The sequence below is a fragment of the Tachysurus fulvidraco genome, chromosome 6, assembly GCF_022655615.1.
Source record: "Tachysurus fulvidraco isolate hzauxx_2018 chromosome 6, HZAU_PFXX_2.0, whole genome shotgun sequence".
NCBI lineage: Eukaryota > Metazoa > Chordata > Actinopteri > Siluriformes > Bagridae > Tachysurus > Tachysurus fulvidraco.
Window position 1 is genome coordinate 12,758,773 of NC_062523.1, and position 19,903 is coordinate 12,778,675.

A 19,903-nucleotide genomic window follows, 5' to 3' on the forward strand; every position below is an offset into this window, starting at 1 on the left:
CTCCATCATCTGCAGCCTTGTCTACACACTAGCTTCAGTTAAGGGGCTCAACCATATTGAAAACACAGACTTTATATATATTTTATATTTATATATAATACTCATGCAACAGCAGTCTTTGCCACTCTTAACTAAATATCTTCTATTCCTACTTTATGTTTGCTACATTGGCAACATGATTTCCAAACATTTTTATTACAAGCATCAATACAGTTATCTGGGATGTTAAATGTACAGACAGTTTAACAATTATGATTAGATTTTATGATTTTTAAATATTGATTTACTGCTCAATTAAATAATTATTTTTTACTTTTTTTTACATTCAGTTAGATCAAAAAGTCTGAGTTTATTTTTTCAAATAAAAATTATGTCAGAAGTCAAAAGCATCAAAAATAAGTCAAAGGTTTAATTTTAAATGTTTAAAACAACAGAATCTTCAATATCTTGTAAATTAATATTCATGCTTCTGTATTTCTTGGTCTCAGTATAAATGTAATCAAGTGTGCGATATTGACTGTGTTAACTGCTTTGTACAGTACAAAAGGTCAGATATTCCTCTTGTCTAATCTCTTCTACTGAAGTGTGTGTTCAGACAACAGTCTGCTGAATTTAATCTAAAATGGATCATAAGCTTTTGCACAAACTTGTGGAGTTCATGGCAGCTCGAGTTCATACTTTTCATTAAAGCAAAAAGGGTACAAACCAAATTCTAAGAAACTCTGACATTCATGTAAATGTTTTAAATATTATTCTCCTTTCCACTTAAGTTGCTGTGAGTAATTTAATTTGTAATGCAAATTATTGTCTTGAATTAAAAAAGAATGCAAAATAGAAGTGATTTCACTTGTGCTCTCTGAAATCTGGATCCTACTGTAAGGGAAGTCTGTTTGTATGGTCAAGCAGACTCCAAGTACAGATTTGTCTTACATTACTGTATATGTCTTATCACACTGTATTTAACTGTATTTTTTTGTAAGATTTGTTACATTTTACATTTAAAATAAGCTTTAATATAGTAATTTATTTATTTCCCCCAAATTTTAACCAACATGATTAATAATAATACATCATTTTCAAGAACGTTTGACTCGCTCTGTAAATACAGTATACAAATCTAAAATAATGCTTTGTATTTTCTTTTCCTTAGGTTGCTTTTAAAGCCACTAAATACTCAATAAGTCCTGATATGAAGTATGTGCTTTTTGCCTATGATGTTAAACAGGTATGTGCATTTTTGTCTTACTTTGTTGTTTTAAAAGATTTATCACAGAACTTCATTGAAGTTATGTTTGAAATCTGTTCACATTCTATCCCTTTAATGGGGATATAAATTATTTGGGATTATGGGGGATGTTATTAGTTGCTCTTGTTTTGTCTGTCTTAATTTCAAAGCTATTTCTGATATATTTATGCTTCCATATTTACTAAAATCCTTTTAAGACTTTCCAGTTTGTGAAGAGTTCCACTCCAAATAGCTCCTGAGTGTCTCATATCTGAATCTAGGACACTGAATGCCATGATCTAAAATTAACACATGGATTACAGTAAATTACCTGTAGAGCACAAAGATGCAATATAAAGATCCTCACAAACCCAAGATCTATCCTTTTCATTTCCATGATAATATGAGATGTCTGACAGGATGGTATTCAGACATTGTTGGAGTGAAGAGACAGTAAGAGCAAGAAAGAGAGAGGGAGAGAGACAGAGAGAGAGAGAGAGAGTTTCAAGCTAAACTCACCCAGGATTACACACTTTAATCTTGTTACTGTAGCGATTAATCTGATAAACACTTCCCTCCATTCACAGAGACCAGTCAGCTCACAGCCGACTAATCAATCTGTAATTCTTTTAAGGAGAAGTGTGTGTGTTTGTGTGTGTGTGTGTGTGTGTGTGTGTGTGTGTGTGTGTGTGTGTGTGTGTGTGTGTGTGTGTGTGTGTGTGTGTGCGTGCGTGCGTGCGTGCGTATATGAGTGTACATGTACATATGTGTACATATGCTTAGGAAGCTAGATAGTGACATTTATATTCGATGTCCAAGATACTGTGGTTAAAGAAAATTAGTGGATTAATGAATCTGTATTTTTTTCCCCCGGGAACATTGTGTAAGCAGCTTTTGAAGAATATTCTGAAGCAAACACGTTTTCAGAACTTTACTCAGATTTTTTTTTTGTAACATTCAAGCCACTGTAACAACGTCAGCAGTATACCATTCTAAAATAACTAGACTCAGGGTAAGATTGCTCATGAGCTTGTTATTTAGGATTGTACATATGGCATGGCTGTCTGTTACTAAGTAATAAAAAAACAACACAATCAACACTTTCTGCTTTGCTCTGTGCAAATCCACATACACACATGCTCAGATTACTACTCAGAGAAAAAAGGGAAAGAAAGAAAGAAAGATCGCATCAATATAGTACATGGAAAAAACAGGGCTCAGGTGTTCCACATCAGTCATTTCCCCTGTGTCTTGTCTGACCAAACCTCCTGCCAAACCACACCCACACCTGCTACACAAACATGGTCAGAAGCTGTGAAAATTATTAATGAACAATTGCATAATGTTGTCTGTTTACTGCGCTGAAACACTCACATCATTACACTTCTTATATTTCTTCAGAATTTTAAAAGACTGTAATTGTAATTGGTGTGACACTATATGAATCATTCTTTATGAGCAGTAGCTGCTCATCTTCACTACAGCTGTGTGTTAGCAGTCCAAACAATCCATTGTCCTTTATCATATTTACACTCTGAATACTTTTTTCTTCTAAGCAGAATGGTTAGTCAAAGCCAGCAGCAGAGTCAGTGCCATTATTCACTCTTACTTTGTTTCTGCCTGTGCGAGCATCAGTCATTACGTTGTCTCTTATTTCCACTTTTCCCTCTCTTCCTCCCTCTCCATCTATTCTCTTGTTGACTTTTCCTGTCCTCATATCTCATTCAGAGCACTTTTTCTTTGACTCACTCAGAGCACTATTTGTCTCCAGGAGTAAAAGAAGCAGTTTTGTAGCAGAAGAAGTTTTGTTTTTTAATCACCTACACAGCACAATCTGTATCTGTCAGTGTATCTCTCGCTATATTTCTGTTTGTCTCTTTACTGCAGCTGTCTGCTTGACATTATTGTTGTCAATTCTTCTTTCTTTCTATATCCTACTGCTGACATGTGTATAGTAGTAACGTCTGCTGCGGTTGGGTATTTCCTTTGACCTAGGTAAAGCAGGTAATGAAGATGAATGAATAAATAAAAACTAATAAACCTATCAAAGCATTAGTTTTCTGTTTGATATCCCTCTCCTTTAAAGTTCCCTCATTACATTCTTTTTGGAATAGTGATCACCCAATTGCATATATATTATTAAGATAGACATTTGTTTACATTTTTAATGGACACTAATGCTCCATTAGAAAAGTCTGGTGCAGTACTGTCTATCTAGACAAAGCCTGTAGACCATTACAATGTTATCTGACTGGCAGTGCGATAATGATCGTAATGCACATCCAGTGAGAGTGCAGATTTTAAATTCTCTCATTCATGCACATTGCTGAGATAAGATCACTATGGCAGGGATTTAGTCAGAATTTGTTCATGAGCTTCATTTTTAGTGGAAAAAAGAAACCTGAACTCAGGATCGAACAAGCAGTCCTTGCGCTGGGAGCATAATCTTTACTGGAAAATTTCTTTAGTGGAATATATTCAAGGGCCTTGCTCAAGGTTACAGCCATCTAATCTGATTTGCTCTCATATACAGAATCCAAAAACATATCCAATTAACTCGTTATCTGAGTTCCTACAGGTCCAATCAGGAGTCTTTATCATGTATGTCCAGTCACGAATCTTAACCAAACTGAAACATATCCAATCAGAAGTCTTAAACAAACTCAGACAGGTCTAATCAGGAGCCTGAACTGAGCTACAGGAGCCCATATTAAATCACTTTTTTGATCAGAGCTCAATGCGTAGCCCATATCCAATCAGTAGTCAGATCTGAGTGTGTACAGGAGCCTATAACCAATCAGCTCTTTGATTTGAACTGGTACAGGGCTCATAGCAAACCAGACTGAACAACTGAGCTCATATAAGAACCCATAAATGATCAGCTCTTGATCAGGGCTCACACAGTCCATATCCAATCATCTGTCTGATCTATCCAAAAGCCAATCAACTGTCCAGGCCAGAATGAAGGTGTCATTCTGCTGTGATCCTCCATAGTAATTCGTGAGTTTTTTTTTTCTCTATATGTGTGTGTGTGTGTGTGTGTGTGTGTGTGTGTGTGTGTGTGTGTGTGTGTGTGTGTGTGTGTGTGTGTGTGTGTGTGTGTGTGTGTGTGTGTCTGTGTCTGTGTCTGTGTGTCTGTGTGTCTGTGTGTGTCCGTGTTTAAAATCTTCCTTAATCCTTTCTTCACTGTGCAGCCTGTTGATGCTATTCAGGCTGATCTCTTTGATCCTCTATCACATGCTTTCTTATTTTTCTACACTCCTGTGTGGTGCAGTGTAATGTTTTTCTGCACCAACACATCTACACCTTTAACTAATGAAGCACTGGTAGCTCATTGGTTAAAATGGTGGACCACTGATTTACTAATCGTTAATTCAAATCACAGCCCTGCCAAGCTGCCACTGTTGGGCCCTTGAGCAAGGCCCTTACCTCAGCTCAGTTGTATAAATGAGATAAATGAAAGTCACTCTGGGTAAGTGCATCTGCCAAATGTTGTAAATGAACCCAATTTCATGCTCAAGCATGCACTTGTATATGAATCATTCATTTTAGCCAGAGAGAAGCACATGCATTGAATTATATTAAAACATTTACAAATAAGAAGACTTAAATATGTTAAACAGAGCAAAGGGAGTAACACAGCTCACTTTCAAGACCATTTCACAGTGCTCTAATAAATGATAAAAGAGCAACTAATATACAAACCATCTCAATGACAGACATATATGGGCTTTAGTGCATAAAGACTTTAAAACATTTTTTCACATTTTTCTGGAGCCAAATTTTGTTTTATTTTTTTAAAACATTTATACACCTCTTGGTTATGCTGAATCATCTGTACAATAAAAATGCTTCTTTAGTTGCTGTTTGTTTTCATACTGTCTTTATTTTTTATGTTTTTTGTCTGTAATTTTCAGGTTTACCGTCACTCCTTCACAGCTTCTTACATCATCTACAATATTCACACCAGGTATAATTCATGCTACTGTAAATCCTATAGAATTTCCCAGCCAGGAACAGGACCTAGTCTGTCTTTATTTGCATTTATATATGCGTGTGTGTCACAGGGAGGTGTGGGAGTTGGACCCTCCAGAGGTGCTTAACTCCAGATTACAACATGCCGCTTGGGGAATGCAAGGACAACAGCTGGTAAGAGATACAAATAAATTCAGATACAAATCCATTCTGTGTGTTTTGCTGAAGTCAGTGATTTTCTGTCACATGTGAATTCCCTGGGCGTGAAGATTTTGTCAAGATGACATGAATGAATGCTTCCAAAATCTGTAGTCTAATTGGGGTGTGATAGTTAGACATTAATAGTTAGACATGCTTTCTCATCAGACTCAGCTGGCAGATTGGATCAGAAGTACATCATATATTGTCAGACATCTGCAGTATTTGTAGATTTTTTTTTACCCTCAGGAACTTCCTTTTTAACAAAAGCCAATTCGAGCTCCCTGCAGGAAACCTTGACTGCAGAGTGTTAAATGTTATCAGAGCCCTGCTACAGTGTGTTAGTATGACCTTCAGATAGAACAGCATCTGTATTTAGTTACTATATTCCAGCAGGTCATTTTTAGTCCATTTTCACTGTGTTGACCCAGTGCTTTGCTCAATCTTGTGCTTTTCATTCCTTGAACACGACTGATTCAGTTCGCAAAGAGTTTTCTAATTGGCTACTGGGTCAAATCAGTATGTTTAGAGTGTTAAAGACACCATGGAGAGCAGTGAGACCTCAGAATAAGAACTGTCTGTGTACTGATTCTCCACAAAGCCTTCATCATTTGACTTGATATTCTGTATAATATCTCCTCTGTGTGTAGGTGTATATCTTCGAGAATAATATATATTACCAGTCAGAAGTGAAGATCAACTCACTCAGGCTGACATCATCAGGGAAAGAGGGCGTAGTGTACAATGGCATTGCTGACTGGCTCTATGAGGGTAAGAAAGCACATGTATTTTGCCTCATAATAACAAACATCTTGGCTCTCCTTTTACCAGAATTAGATGTTTGCATTCTCTGGTGGTTTCTAGAAGCAGTGTGATTAAAATGCTACAGATGAAATAAAGCACATTAATGAAACTATCTACAATATAATCGAAATTATGACATTATATGAATATTAACCAATATAATATAGATTCTGGGCTCATTTGGTATATGGCTCATAATTACAGATTTGCTTTAACATTTTTAAGGAATTCCTTCTGAACTGTGGCCCCGTATTTCCATATATCTCCTTTGTTCATGCAGGAGTGTAACTTGGAAGGCACTTGGTTTATCTGTGTATTTGGTTTTTTTTTTTTGGTACCAGCAACACATGGTGAAGACCAGTGGGTTTTGGAGGATGCATGCAATGAATTGAATTTCATAAAATTTTAGGAAATTGTGTCACACAACTCAGCATGAGACTTTTATATTCTTCAGTGCTTTTAGTTCATACATTAGCACCACAGAAATGTTCTACTTACAGTGCTCTGTTCCTCTGAAAGTCTGGTTACATACATCCACAACCTCACATCCCTTTCTCCTGCATTATAAAGTAAAGTATCTGCTCCTGGGCTTGAAAACAGCTTTCACACTTCGGACTCACAGCTCAAACTGCCCCAAGTCCAGAAAAATGCAAGTGTAAAACCAGACCTTAAACACCTTTAGACTTCCAATGTTCTCTGGAACAAGATTCTTCTACTCAGAGCTGGGAGAGATCCTTGGGTAAAATATCAGGCTTATGTCAGCTGAGAGCTGATAGAACTGCTCAGGCTAATTTACAATGCTTCATGAGATCTGCAAGATATGTTATGGCTAAAGTGTTTAGAAATTTTAATATAAGCATGACTTATCACTATGGAACCCAATAGGAAGCTACTATAAACATTATAAGACTGGGCTAGCATGTCTTGTAATGTTTATTTTTTTCTAGCTACATTCCAAGTTTAAGATTGTTTAACGAGACAACAGAGCAACCAGGCAGCAAAATATTATAAATATTATTATGGTGCTATCTAGAGGATATGAAAGCATATAGCAGAGTTTCCTCTATAATCATATCTGGTTTCAGAGATGTTATGCACCAAGGATGCACCAGGGTCATTTACTGTAGTTTCTTGTTTTGCAGAATAGTAAGTAATCAAGCTTTATACTTAGTTCTAAACATCAGTACTTTTGTTTTTATCAAGAATCAAAAGAAGGACGTTTGTATTTAGTCTGACTTCTCAAATAAGCAATTGTATCTTCCATCCGGCTGAGATCAAATAAAACAGTTTGTCCTGAACACTGATTAAAGATAAATTTGTTCTGCACAAATGATCTGGAGCTTTGTGGTGTGTGGGTGTGTGAGAGTGAGAGACTGTGTATGAATTAGTGGATGCAGATATGCTACTGAATGTTTATGCATTCAAGCTTCGTAATTAAATTGTGGAGACAAGTCTTAATTCTGCTCTGAGAGATAATGTTAGATTATTACTCATCTAACTGCAACCACACACACACACACACACACACACACACACACACACACACACACACACACACACACACACACACACACACACACACACACACACACACACACACAAATTCTGCTCTGACCAAAAGTGCTAATGATGGGTCTAATCAAAATGCCACTCACTTCATCAATGCATTAGATCACCTAATTATAATAATGGCATCAGTCACTTACAAGCAATGGACATTCTACATCTGTGTGTGTGTGTGTGTGTGTGTGTGTGTGTGTGTGTGTGTGTGTGTGTGTGTGTGTGTGTGTGTGTGTGTGTGTGCAGAGGAAATTTTACATACTCATGTCGCTCACTGGTGGTCTCCTGATGGTGAGCGTTTGGCGTTCCTGGTGCTGAACGACAGTCTGGTCCCCAACATGGTTCTGCCCAGCTTTACAGGGTCCACATATCCTAAAGGAAGACAGTATCCTTACCCTAAGGTACATAACACACCACACATACACACAAATATATTATTCTACACACATATGCACACAATTCAAACACCAGTGAGGTTTATGTGGACCCTGAAAAAGGTCTTATAGGTTCAGAATTTTTTTTGTCTAACTACAGTACACTCTTGAACAGAAAATCACAGACAATCACAGGTACACAATCACACACTGTAGCTTGATTGTGCTTCCTGTGGAATCAGCTGTAATAATCAGGTGTACCTGGGTTTTTGTGTGTTTGAAGGCAGGTCAGCCCAACCCCATGGTCAAACTCTTTGTGGTGAATCTTTATGGACCAACACACACTCTGGAACTCACCCCCCCGGATGGGCTCAAACTCAGGTAGGTATAGTCATAAGATTCAAACTATAAAATCATATCTCTAAATGAAATTGTGTTCATTGTAATGTATTTTTTAAATATTGTATTCAAGATTATTGCTCCCTTTATTTGTCTTATATTCAAAAATGTGGTGTTAGCTTATGTTTATGTTTTGTGTGTGTGTCTGTGTGTGTCTCTGTGTGTGTGCTGAAAGGGAGCACTATGTAGTGATGGTGAAATGGATCAGTAAGACTAAGACAGCAGTCAGGTGGTTGAATCGAGCACAGAATATCTCCATATTGACTGTGTGCGACTCTACCACTGGAGCTTGCGTCAAGGTTTACACACACACACACACACACACACACACACACACACACACACACACACACACACACACACACACACTCACACACACACACACACACACACACACACACACACACACACACACACACACACACACACACACACACACACACACACACACACTCACACAGAGAGATACACATGGAATGCTCACTCACACAGAATAACAGAATAGCGCTGGATGATAATTAGTTTGTGTGTTTTAGAGACATGAGGAGACATCAGAGCTCTGGCTCTCCAAACAGGTAAGCTCCCCCCCCCCCCTGTCTGTTTAACCTTGTATTCAGTTCTCAGGAGTGTAACTTGTAGAGTGTGCTTCAGTTAAAGAGCCCTTACACAGATTTTGAGTTGCCTGAATTTTTATGATATATGTGATATTTTTTCTACTCTTTTCAGGATCAGAAGCCTTTTTTCTCACAGGACGGCGGCCGATTCTTCCTAACTGTACCAGTGAAGCAGGGCGGCCGTGGAGAGTTTCATCACATTGCAATGTTCACCACACAGGTAATCTTCTTCAAATTGTTAAACAGTTTTATGAAATATTAGTGCATATATTAGTCTGTTAAGCCCACTAGTATCTATGTGGAGGTAGAATTATGCTATGGACAACATGAAAGTTTTCTACAGATAAAAGATAAATTACATTATCGCAGGGTTTTACTCGTTGTTTAAAACAATAGTCCATGAATCAATAGTCCTTCATTTATTTTTGCTACAGTCACCATAAAACTAAATCTAGGTTGTTTTTGTTGTCTTTGTTATTAAAGGGAATTTCTTTTATAGACATTGAGAAAATTGACATTGCACAGATTTTAGAAAATGAAGCTGAACTTCATTCTTGCTAAAGTGAATTGTTCTCAAATGGCCATGCAACAGCATTTAATCTCATGACAAAGCTGGACTGCGTGTATAATCAGGACTATTTCAGTTTTATTTTTTACCTGTGCCTTTTCTGTTGTGTAATTTTTTAATCTTGATAGCAAATGAATCAATATATTACTCAATCTAGAAAAAGATACGGCCTTCGAAACCGATTTTGTGTGACTTCACGTTCCTCATTTAACAACTCTTTGGAATTAACAACAGCACGACACAAACATTTAGTTCCTCTAAAGGCTTGATTAACTGAATAAGGTTCTTAAATAACGAAAAATTCCTCGATGGAAGAGACTGATTGCACAAAAGAAGGTAGATGGCTTTTCTTGTATAATACATTAGAGTTAGAGCACATCACTAGAAACACTTCTTTGGCTGAGCTTGATATCTTGTGTTGGTAATTGGCAAATTCACTTAAATCACTGCTTATCTCTGTATTTGTGGCCCATAATGTAGAATAGTGTGTATAATCAGGATTATTTCTAGAGGTGTTCTGCTTATTGCAAAGGTGAGCTTGGCTACAGGTAATTAATATGGATGAGTTTATGTGATGAAACAACAGATTCATTACATAGGTTAATTAGTGATAAAGTGATCTCTCATTTAAACATTGAACTTACCATGGTAATTATTACCCTACTCAGGTTAGGGTGGATCAAAACGAGGTGCGCCACCTGACATCAGGTAACTGGGAAGTGACAGAGATTCTGGCTTATGATGAAAATTCCCAGACCATGTGAGTTATTTTGTATTCTGCCATATCACACACATTTTTCTAGCAATTTATAAATTTTAGAGGTGTGGCAATACACAATTCACTATATACAAATTTAAACACCATATAATACAATACAACACTCTGCTGTGACATAAACCAGATATTTGAGGTTGACATTTTCAAAACATTATTAAAAATATTTTAATAATTTTCAAAACATTATTAAAAATAATTAATTAAAATTTAGTAACAACATTTGCATGATACATTCTGAGTCTTTTTAGTATATAATACAGTATTTTCCGCACTATAAGGCACACCGTATTATAAGGCGCAGTCTCAATTACGGGGTCTATTTCTGTACTTAACCCATACATAAGGTGCACCGGATTATAAGGCGCATGCTAAAACATAAGGTCTACAAAAAAGGTAACAGAAGCAAAACAGTGAGTTTAGATTAACTTTATTCTACTATTTAACAACACACATTATTTTTTAATCAATCTTCTCCCACAAATCCATCAAAGTCCTCATCTATTGTGTTTTCTTAACTTGGCAACAACAATGACTCTATGGTAAGCGGAGCGCTTACCAAAGTCACACAACAACATTTTTACAGATTTTTGGAACTTGGTGCACACAAAATTCGCACCGGGCTATTAGGCGCATGGCCGATTTTTGAGAAAATTTAAGTCTTTTAGGTGCGCCTTGTAGTGCGGAAAATATTGTAAAAGAAAGAAAATGTGAATGTAACAGTATTAACTGTGGTTAGCTTCTACTAACATGCTCATAGAATCACTTGTGCTTAATGTGTTCTCCTGGGATATGGGAAAGATTTCTTAATATCTTGAAATTTTGCTGTGGAAAACAAAAATTTAAATTAATTTAATTAATTTAATTTGAATTGAATATGAGAAATATCTCTTAATATTATTGAATTCTGCTGTGGAAAAACAGCTAATAGAAAAAAACACAAAAACTCCAAATGTCCATTTTGGTTGGACACAAATTATTTGTCGTGTTTTTATTGCTAGCAAAGCCACATTAGAAAGCTAAGATGAAAATAAATCTGTAACACTTTCTTATGAAGACCATAAATATTTAATTCATGAATTGTAACTGTTCTGATGATGTTTTATAGTATTAATGATTCTTTGTGAGCATTTTAATTGCTTAGTAATGCATATCGGCTACAGCACAACCTGTACAGAATTATTGAGCAACTGTAATATTTCTTAATCATTCTAACAATAATATAAACAATATCTGGCTATTGAGTACATAGACCAAGCAATGTGAATATGCTAAATTATTTCTGATTATATATAAGTTTTATGATATTTATTTATGAACATCGGATTTATTGAAAGTTTTATTTTTTAGGCTTTATTAAGTTACGGAAAAAAATTTTTCAATAAGACTTTTCAATAAACAATCTCATGTTTTTACCCAATAGATATTTCTTAAGCACTGAAGGATCCTCAAGAAGACGGCAGCTCTTCAGGTCTGGATTTTTATTTTTACCACAGTCTACATATTGCTTGTTCTAATTGATGTACTGTGACATTAAATTCCTATTGTCATAAATAGACTGAAGTTTGGAAGGACTGCTGTTCAAAAGATGTACAGTACATTCACTTAACACACAAAACAATACCGATAGTTTTGTTCTCTCTGGGCTTGTTGAGCTGAGTTAGAGGTGATGAGATTAAAATGAAGGAATTGGGTTGTGTTCAGTGTGTCCACAGTTGGTCTGTTCCCACGGCGATGTCTGACCTGTGACCTGAACAAGGCCCACTGCACTTTCTTTAGTGCTGACCTCAGTCCATCACAGCACCATGTAATACTGCACTGTAAAGGTACAGCTCTCACATCCACCTACTGTATATACACTCGGTCAGGGTTGTGTGTAACAGTAAACAGTTAACTGTAAGAGTTAAAGGTTTAATAGTGTATTATCAATATATTATACATTTACTGTGCTAACCATGGATGCATCTTCCTACTGTTACCCTTTAATTATCCTCAATCCTCCGCTACATTTCTTGGGCTAGTTTCTTGTGTGCTGAAACGTTGTGTGATTCATTGCTGGAGAAAGTGCCTGTGTTTAAATGGAAATTACTCTCAGTAACTGTAATTATCTTGAGGTTACAGGGCATTATATGGATGGAAATTGGAAACTGCACTCACATGCTTAGATGTAATGAAAATAGAAGTGAGGCATTTTGGTTAGGTATGAGCAGAGACAAGATATTATGCAAGCTTAGCAAAGATTGTGCAAGGAAAATGACTGCGGCAGTGAAATGTCTGCCTTTTGAACTACTACACTTGACCTCACATACTGTAGTATACAGTGCTTTACAAGCTTCTTTTTTTCAAAAGAAAAAAACAGTGGTGCTGCTAAAATAATAGGAAAAATAATCTGTCCTTACGGTCAAATAATTGAAGTAAATAAGAACTTGTAGTAACTAGACATAGATGCTATGTATTATGTTTAATTACTTTATTAATTTCACAACCCCAGTAGTCTTATTCATAACAACTCAAGCTGTTATCCTTGCTACAATTGTACTTAAAGAGCAATGATGGGCCACATTTTTATCTCAGGGTAAAGACTTCATTCTGTATTTCATTTATGTTCCATTGTGTATACTGTACCACTGACACTATGAATTATTGATTCTAAATGCTATACATATATAACCTTTAAATACATGAGCCTGAAGATGTATATAATAAAAACCAAGGATGTCCAGTATTATCCACGTCCAGTGTGGGTGCAGGTTCTCATTCTAATAAAGCAGGAGCCACACATAATTCAGCTGATCAGTAGACTCAGGTGTGGCTTCTGCTTGTTTGGAATGAAAACCAGCATCCGTATCAGCCCATTGTGGATAAGATTAGACACCCTTTTCCAGAGCAACATACATGTGATCTCATTTTAATAATTGAGCAATCAAGGGTTAAGGGCCTTGCTCAGGGGCCCAGCAATGGCAGATTGGTGGACCTGGAACTTTAAACTCACAATCTTCCATTCAGTAGTCCAACACCTTAACCACTAAGCTAACACATCCCTATATAATGGTAGATGAACTAGCTCAACTTCTTGTATTGATTGAATATCATCTTGTAGTGTGAGTTACTTCTGTGTTGGAAGTGCAGGTTACTTGACCTAGTTGTGGGGCTCAGTGGTAAAGGCTTTAAGTTACAGATCAGAGAGTAATAGTTTACAATACATGCACTGCCAAACTCCCATGACTGGGTCAGGTGCTCAAGCTAGACCCTTCACCTCAGTTGTATCCTGCATCAACTGTAAGTCACTTATTTTTTAAAGCGTCAGACAAACAAGCAAAAGTACTGGAATACATGTAATTTTACACTGTGTAAGATATTACAATACTGTAAATGTTTTAAATTCTACAGTACTGCTGTAAAAAAAATATTTTTTATAGTGTTGCTTAAAAAATACCTTCAGAAAAATGTGCAGCATGCTGAGATTTCACACATCTGCTTTAAAAGGTTACATCAACAAGGAAGTGTCTGGGAAGTGCACACTTAAGTACTCATGCTGGTGCTGGTTACTGCAGAATACACACACACCCACACACCCACACACACACACACACACACACACCACACACACACACACACACACACACACACACACACACACACACACACCACACACACACACACACACACACACCACACACACACACACACACACACACACACACACACACACACCACACACACACACACACACACACACACACACACACACACACACACACACACACACACACACACACACACCACACACCACACACCACACACCACACACACACACACACACACACACACACACACACACACACACACACACACACACACACACACACCACACACACACACATACACACACACATACACACACAAAACTTTTACCTGTGTTATTGACTTGCAATAATCTAACCCAGGTTTGTTTGATGCGTTTTATGTTTTTAGGACCTGGAGCCCCAACAGTGATTGTCCACACACTCCACACAGCCAGTGAGTGTTTATTTACAAGATATTCATTCCACACTCCATGTAGAAAAAAAAACACACACACACACACACACACACACACACACACACACACACACACACACACACACACACACACACACACACACACACACACACACACACACACAAATTCCATACGTACATATCTAGTTAACTGGCTAGTTAATTTACTAACTCTGTGTATTAGCTATCTGCAGCCAGACCTATAAATCTGATGTTAAGGCAAATTAAGTGTCTGAGTGATTGGTGTGTGAAAGGTATTTTTATGATCAGATACTATAGTATAACTACTTTCATGGTCATTTACAAATGTAATTAGTGAGTTCTAAGTCATTGCCAGGTGAAGAGCAGCACTGCTCCATTAACAAGAAGTCAAGTAGTAGCGCCTTTAGGATTTCAATAAAGCCACTTCAGTACCCATCCTGCAGAAGATTTAATGCTATTCTGCCAGTTGTTGTTATGATTAAATGTGGCAATGGGGCCTTTGTAAACCTCAGATAACTCACTTTTATGGGTTTTTCCTCTTGGTGGCAAATACCTACTGGGAATATATGGTTGGGAGACATCTATTAAATCACAGTGTAACACACAGTAAAATAACTATAGTGAGTTGCCATAATGTGGCTATAGAGATTTTAATTAAAAAAAATAAAAAACAGCTTCACCTCTTTTGATTGTTCACCCTGTCTCTGTGTGCCCAGATTATTTTATTCTGGAGAATAACTCTCTCCTTAAAGCTGCTCTGAGATACAAGAGAATCCAGATCACAGAGTATAAAACCCTTCAGACTGACCGCTTTGGTAAATATCTCTTCATATATGTTTATTTCATGGTTAGCAGTCACCATTTCTGTAATACTTTGTGTAAGCCATGATGTCTTTGCTAATAATTTTTTAAACGGAGGCAGGTGCATTTATTTAACTTTGAAGATCACTAAGCAGGCATCAATCATGTAAACCACATAATGCTTTTATTCCCTAAAGAGTTTTCTATCTTTTTATTTTAGATCTGCCTCTAAAGATTTCCTTTCCCCCTGACTTCTCTGACTCACACCATTATGGACTACTGCTGATGATGTAAGCATTTGCTGCTGTAATAAAAGCAGTTTATTTCCCCCATGGTGTTGAAAGAAGTGATATGACCCATTTTCATTCATTCATTTATTCATTCATTTTGTACCGCTTATCCAAACTTCTCAGGATACACCCTGTACGGAGTGCCAACCCATCGCAGGGCACACACACTCTCATTCACTCACACACTCACACACTACAGACAATATTTCCAGAGATGCCAATCAACCTACCATGCATGTCTTTGGACCGGGGGAGGAAACCCGGAGTACCCGGAGGAAACCCCCGAGGCACAGGGAGAACATGCAAACGGTGGGAATCGAACCCCCAACCCTGGAGGTGTGAGGCAAACGTGCTAACCACTAAGCCACCGTGCCCCATGACCCATTTTATTTTATTTTATTTTTTTTTCCCCAAAAATGAACAAAAATAAAATCTTCCTGTTAGCTTGAACCAAGCATTCTCCTCAGAGCTGTTTTATTAAGAAAGCATTTCCACGAACAGTTCTCTGACTCACTGGAGATTTTTTCCCATTTTCATTCTGTGGAAAGTCTAGACACTGTTGTGTGTGAAATTCCCCGATTATCAGTACTCAAACCAGTCCATCTGGCACCAACAATCATGCCACGGTCAAAATCACTGAGAGCAATTTTTTTTTCCGGCATTCGATGTAATCTTTAACTGAAGCTCTTGACCTGTATCTGTATTATTACATGGACTGTGCTGCTGTCACATGATTGGCTGATTGGATAAGTGCAATAGTAACTAGTTGTACAGTGTTGTTGTTGCTGGTGACAATATACACTAACAATAAAATCTAAACACTATACTGAAAATTTACAGTGGTTTACAGTCGATTTTTAATTATCTTAAAGATATAGATAATATTTGTTTTAAAAGCAAATGAAAAATAGTTAATAACCATGTGTAATTTATGTGTGAATTGAATTTGATCTTTAGTAAGTAGTTTTTAATCAAACTAAAATTCTAAAATAGATAGATTAGATTTCATTTATTTTACTTTGGTGGAAGCAGGCAGGAGCTCAACCTGTTTCAGAGTTTTAATGTTTAAAGTAATTCTCTGAGGTGAAGTGTGTGCAAAGCTTCAGCAGGAATACTGTTCTCCTCTAAAATAGTAGAACATAGTGAAAAAGAAGAAAACCTTTCTATGTCCAAACATTTATTTGTTACTTTTATTTAGATTTTTGTCCACAATATACACAATTTTTTCTTCTTCTCTTTTGCTTGTGGCAATAAGGAAGTATTTGTGTTCTTAATTTTGGGTGTACACCTTTGCACCTTTCATAAGAAGAAATATGCTTGCTCCTTTAAAATTGATAAGAGAGAGAGAGAGAGAGAGAGAGAGAGAGAGAGAGAGAGAGAGAGAGAGAGAGAGAGAGAGGGAGAGAGAGATCATAATGCTCAGTACCATGCTGTGTGTTTATATTAAGAGTTATTGTAATGAGTGAATGTAAGAGGAACACAGCTGCAGGTAATTTTGTATGCATATATGAATACATTTTCCAAAGGAAGGATCTGCTGCCTACTTTATTATCAGCACACACAGTAAGATGATATTTATCCACTTACACTGATTGTGTTAAATGCTGTAATCATAGTGCTAAAATATGGTAAACTCTTAATATGCTCTTCAACGTATTCTGTGGATTTCAATTTGCTTGCCTCACTGAAAACAACTCAAGAAATCTCTTAAGGTGCTAATTAGGTTTATATACTGTATACATACTGTATATATGTTCAGTCAGACTAAAAGAAAATATTCATATGCAGCTTATTCTTAAAGTGTGGGTTTGGGAAATGTGTGTGTGTGTGTGTGTGTGTGTGTGTGTGTGTGTGTGTGTGTGTGTGTGTGTGTGTGTGTGTGTGTGTGGTGTGTGTGTGTGTGTGTGTGTGTGTGTGTGTGTGTGTGTGTGTGTGTGTGTGATTTTTTTGTGTGTGTGTGTGTATGAGCTACTCAAAATAATTTTTCCAATAAAAAAAACTGAGTGACCTTTGATTTGGATCATTCCTGAGACCTCACATCCTTTTGATCTGTGTTGTACAGAGACAGCGTTCCTGGCGGTCAGCAGGTGGATGACCGATACTCATTGGACTGGGACTCTGTATTGGTGAGCTCAGACAATGTGATTGTGGCTCGTCTGGATGGCAGAGGCAGTGGCTTCCAGGGACAAAAGATTCTACAGGAAGTCCACAAGCGTCTCGGAGTGGTGGAGCTGCAGGATCAACTCGCTGCTCTAGAGTAAGCTGCTCATGTTGTTTATTGATTTTAATTGACTTAAATATTGGCAGATTGTGTGACGAACAAAAATCTTATTATGTGTCATCCTATTGTTTGCAGATACCTGATGAAATTTCCGTACATAGATCAAAACAGGATAGGAGTGTTTGGACGGGTAAGACCTCAGTTCTATGTAATTTATTGACGTCATAGCAACAACGTAAATACTTTTCTTTAAAAAAAAAAAAAACTACATAGAACAGTAGGAGAAGGAATACAGATGCCGGTGTACTGCTAGCTGGGTAATCTAGCTAACCACTGATTTCCATAACTGTAGTAAAAAAAAATAATGAAAAGAAAAACATTTCTCTGCAAATAAATCTAGTCTTAAAATGAAAGTCTAAAAGGCAGATGTCTGGGCAGTCTATGTAAGAAATAAAACATAATGTAGGCCCAACATTAGCATAGCAAAGTGTTTTATTCCACTTAAAACACTGCAATTTGTAAGTTTTTTAATAAGGTCCCCAGGTGGTCCAGCGGCAGGATCTTGTGCTCTCATTGCTGCGAATCGGTTTTGATTTCCAATCGGGGAGCTAACCCAACCACAGAAGAGCTAAGTCTCAGTGCCGATCCCAAGCACGGATAAAAATGGGAGGGTTGCATCAGGAAGGGCATCTGGCATAAAACCTGTGCCAAATCTAATATGCGGACCATGTGATCCACTATGGTGACCCTGAATGTGGAGCAGCTGAAGAAAAATATATATATATATATACAGTATACAGCAGCAGAGCTGCTGTTATTGAAAATTACCAGCAGCAATGACCTCTGACCAATCAGAATTGCTCTGTTTGTTGCTGAATACAGGAAAACCTTCCAAACGATTGTGGTGATAATACAGTAATTAATTAATTCATTTTAATATATTCATTCATTTTAATTTAAGTAACAGATATATCACAGAGACAGTAGATAATAAAAAATGTTTTACACATCTTCTGTTTAATGAGAATGATCTGTGTCATTGGTGTGTGTTTATGTATTTTTTGGTGTTTGGCTGTAGGGTTATGGAGGATATGTGACACTCCTGCTGGTGAAGTCCACTGAGAGTTTGTTTAAATGTGCTGTGGCCATGTCTCCAGTAACTGACTGGACTTTACATGGTAAAGCATACACAATTCTCAATGTTCCCTAAATCTAACCTTTATCTTTAGCCAGTACAAATACTTCTTAATGTGCAGACACTGATTACACAGAAAATGTTTGGTTAAATATATTTTTCTAAAATATAAACTTCTGAGATCACTGTATTCTGGACAGCATTAGGATTTATCATTTCCATTACTTAGGTCTCTCTCTCTGTCTCTTTCTCTCTCTCGGCAGCCTCAGCATTCTCAGAGCGCTACCTAGGAGTTCCATTGCAGGATGACAGCAGATACCAGGTGGGTTTTTCACCCTCTTTACTCAAACCAAAAATATTCATTTCCTTGCCTGTCATTGTGTTGCTCCAGAGCATTATAAATGTGCTATAAAAACAGTTAAGCTATTTTAAAATACTTGTCTGTTCTCCAGTCCTCCAGCGTGCTACAGAATGTACAGGGCTTTAGAGACCAGACTGTGATGCTTGTACATGGAACTGCAGATGGTGAGTGAGAGAGAGAGAAAGAGAGAGAGAGAGAGAGAGAGAGAGAGAGAGAGAGAGAGAGAGAGAGAGAGAGAGAGAGAGAGAGAGAGAGAGAGAGAAAATTGATTGGGTCGAAATGACGTTATAGTGAGATTTGTCCTTTCCTTTGTTTATTTCTTTCAAGCAAATATTCACTTCCAACACTCAGCTGAACTCATTAAAAATCTGGTGAAGATTGGAGCCAACTATACACTGCAGGTACTGAAGAAACACTAAATATGGAATGCAACAAATACTAAATAATAAATTATTACAACTAAATAATTAAATAATAAATAATGTAAATAAATGTAAATAAGTTGTAAATAATAAATTATTAATAACTAATACTATAAAAGTACTGAACATGCATAATACCATAAATAGGTAGCCAAGAT

The 19,903-nt window shown here is 37.0% G+C and overlaps 1 protein-coding gene across 3 annotated transcripts in view; it reads left to right on the plus strand.

Moving 5' to 3' along the window:
• Window positions 1-19,903, plus strand: part of LOC113654482 (inactive dipeptidyl peptidase 10) — an 83,143-nt gene that overhangs the window by 60,345 nt on the left and 2,895 nt on the right. For 2 of the 3 annotated variants that reach the window (XM_027164665.2, XM_027164668.2), the window contains 22 exons: window positions 1,151-1,225; window positions 5,143-5,195; window positions 5,293-5,374; window positions 6,049-6,169; window positions 8,009-8,163; window positions 8,420-8,517; window positions 8,711-8,834; window positions 9,072-9,110; window positions 9,262-9,369; window positions 10,386-10,477; window positions 11,916-11,963; window positions 12,050-12,082; window positions 12,197-12,318; window positions 14,468-14,512; window positions 15,232-15,330; window positions 15,537-15,606; window positions 17,669-17,863; window positions 17,963-18,017; window positions 18,906-19,005; window positions 19,226-19,284; window positions 19,415-19,487; window positions 19,651-19,724. In XM_027164665.2, the coding sequence (XP_027020466.1) occupies window positions 1,151-1,225; window positions 5,143-5,195; window positions 5,293-5,374; window positions 6,049-6,169; window positions 8,009-8,163; window positions 8,420-8,517; window positions 8,711-8,834; window positions 9,072-9,110; window positions 9,262-9,369; window positions 10,386-10,477; window positions 11,916-11,963; window positions 12,050-12,082; window positions 12,197-12,318; window positions 14,468-14,512; window positions 15,232-15,330; window positions 15,537-15,606; window positions 17,669-17,863; window positions 17,963-18,017; window positions 18,906-19,005; window positions 19,226-19,284; window positions 19,415-19,487; window positions 19,651-19,724 (1,920 nt within the window). The remainder of the gene's footprint in view (window positions 1-1,150; window positions 1,226-5,142; window positions 5,196-5,292; window positions 5,375-6,048; window positions 6,170-8,008; window positions 8,164-8,419; window positions 8,518-8,710; window positions 8,835-9,071; window positions 9,111-9,261; window positions 9,370-10,385; window positions 10,478-11,915; window positions 11,964-12,049; window positions 12,083-12,196; window positions 12,319-14,467; window positions 14,513-15,231; window positions 15,331-15,536; window positions 15,607-17,668; window positions 17,864-17,962; window positions 18,018-18,905; window positions 19,006-19,225; window positions 19,285-19,414; window positions 19,488-19,650; window positions 19,725-19,903) is intronic. The other variant, XM_027164669.2, reaches the window with a different exon arrangement.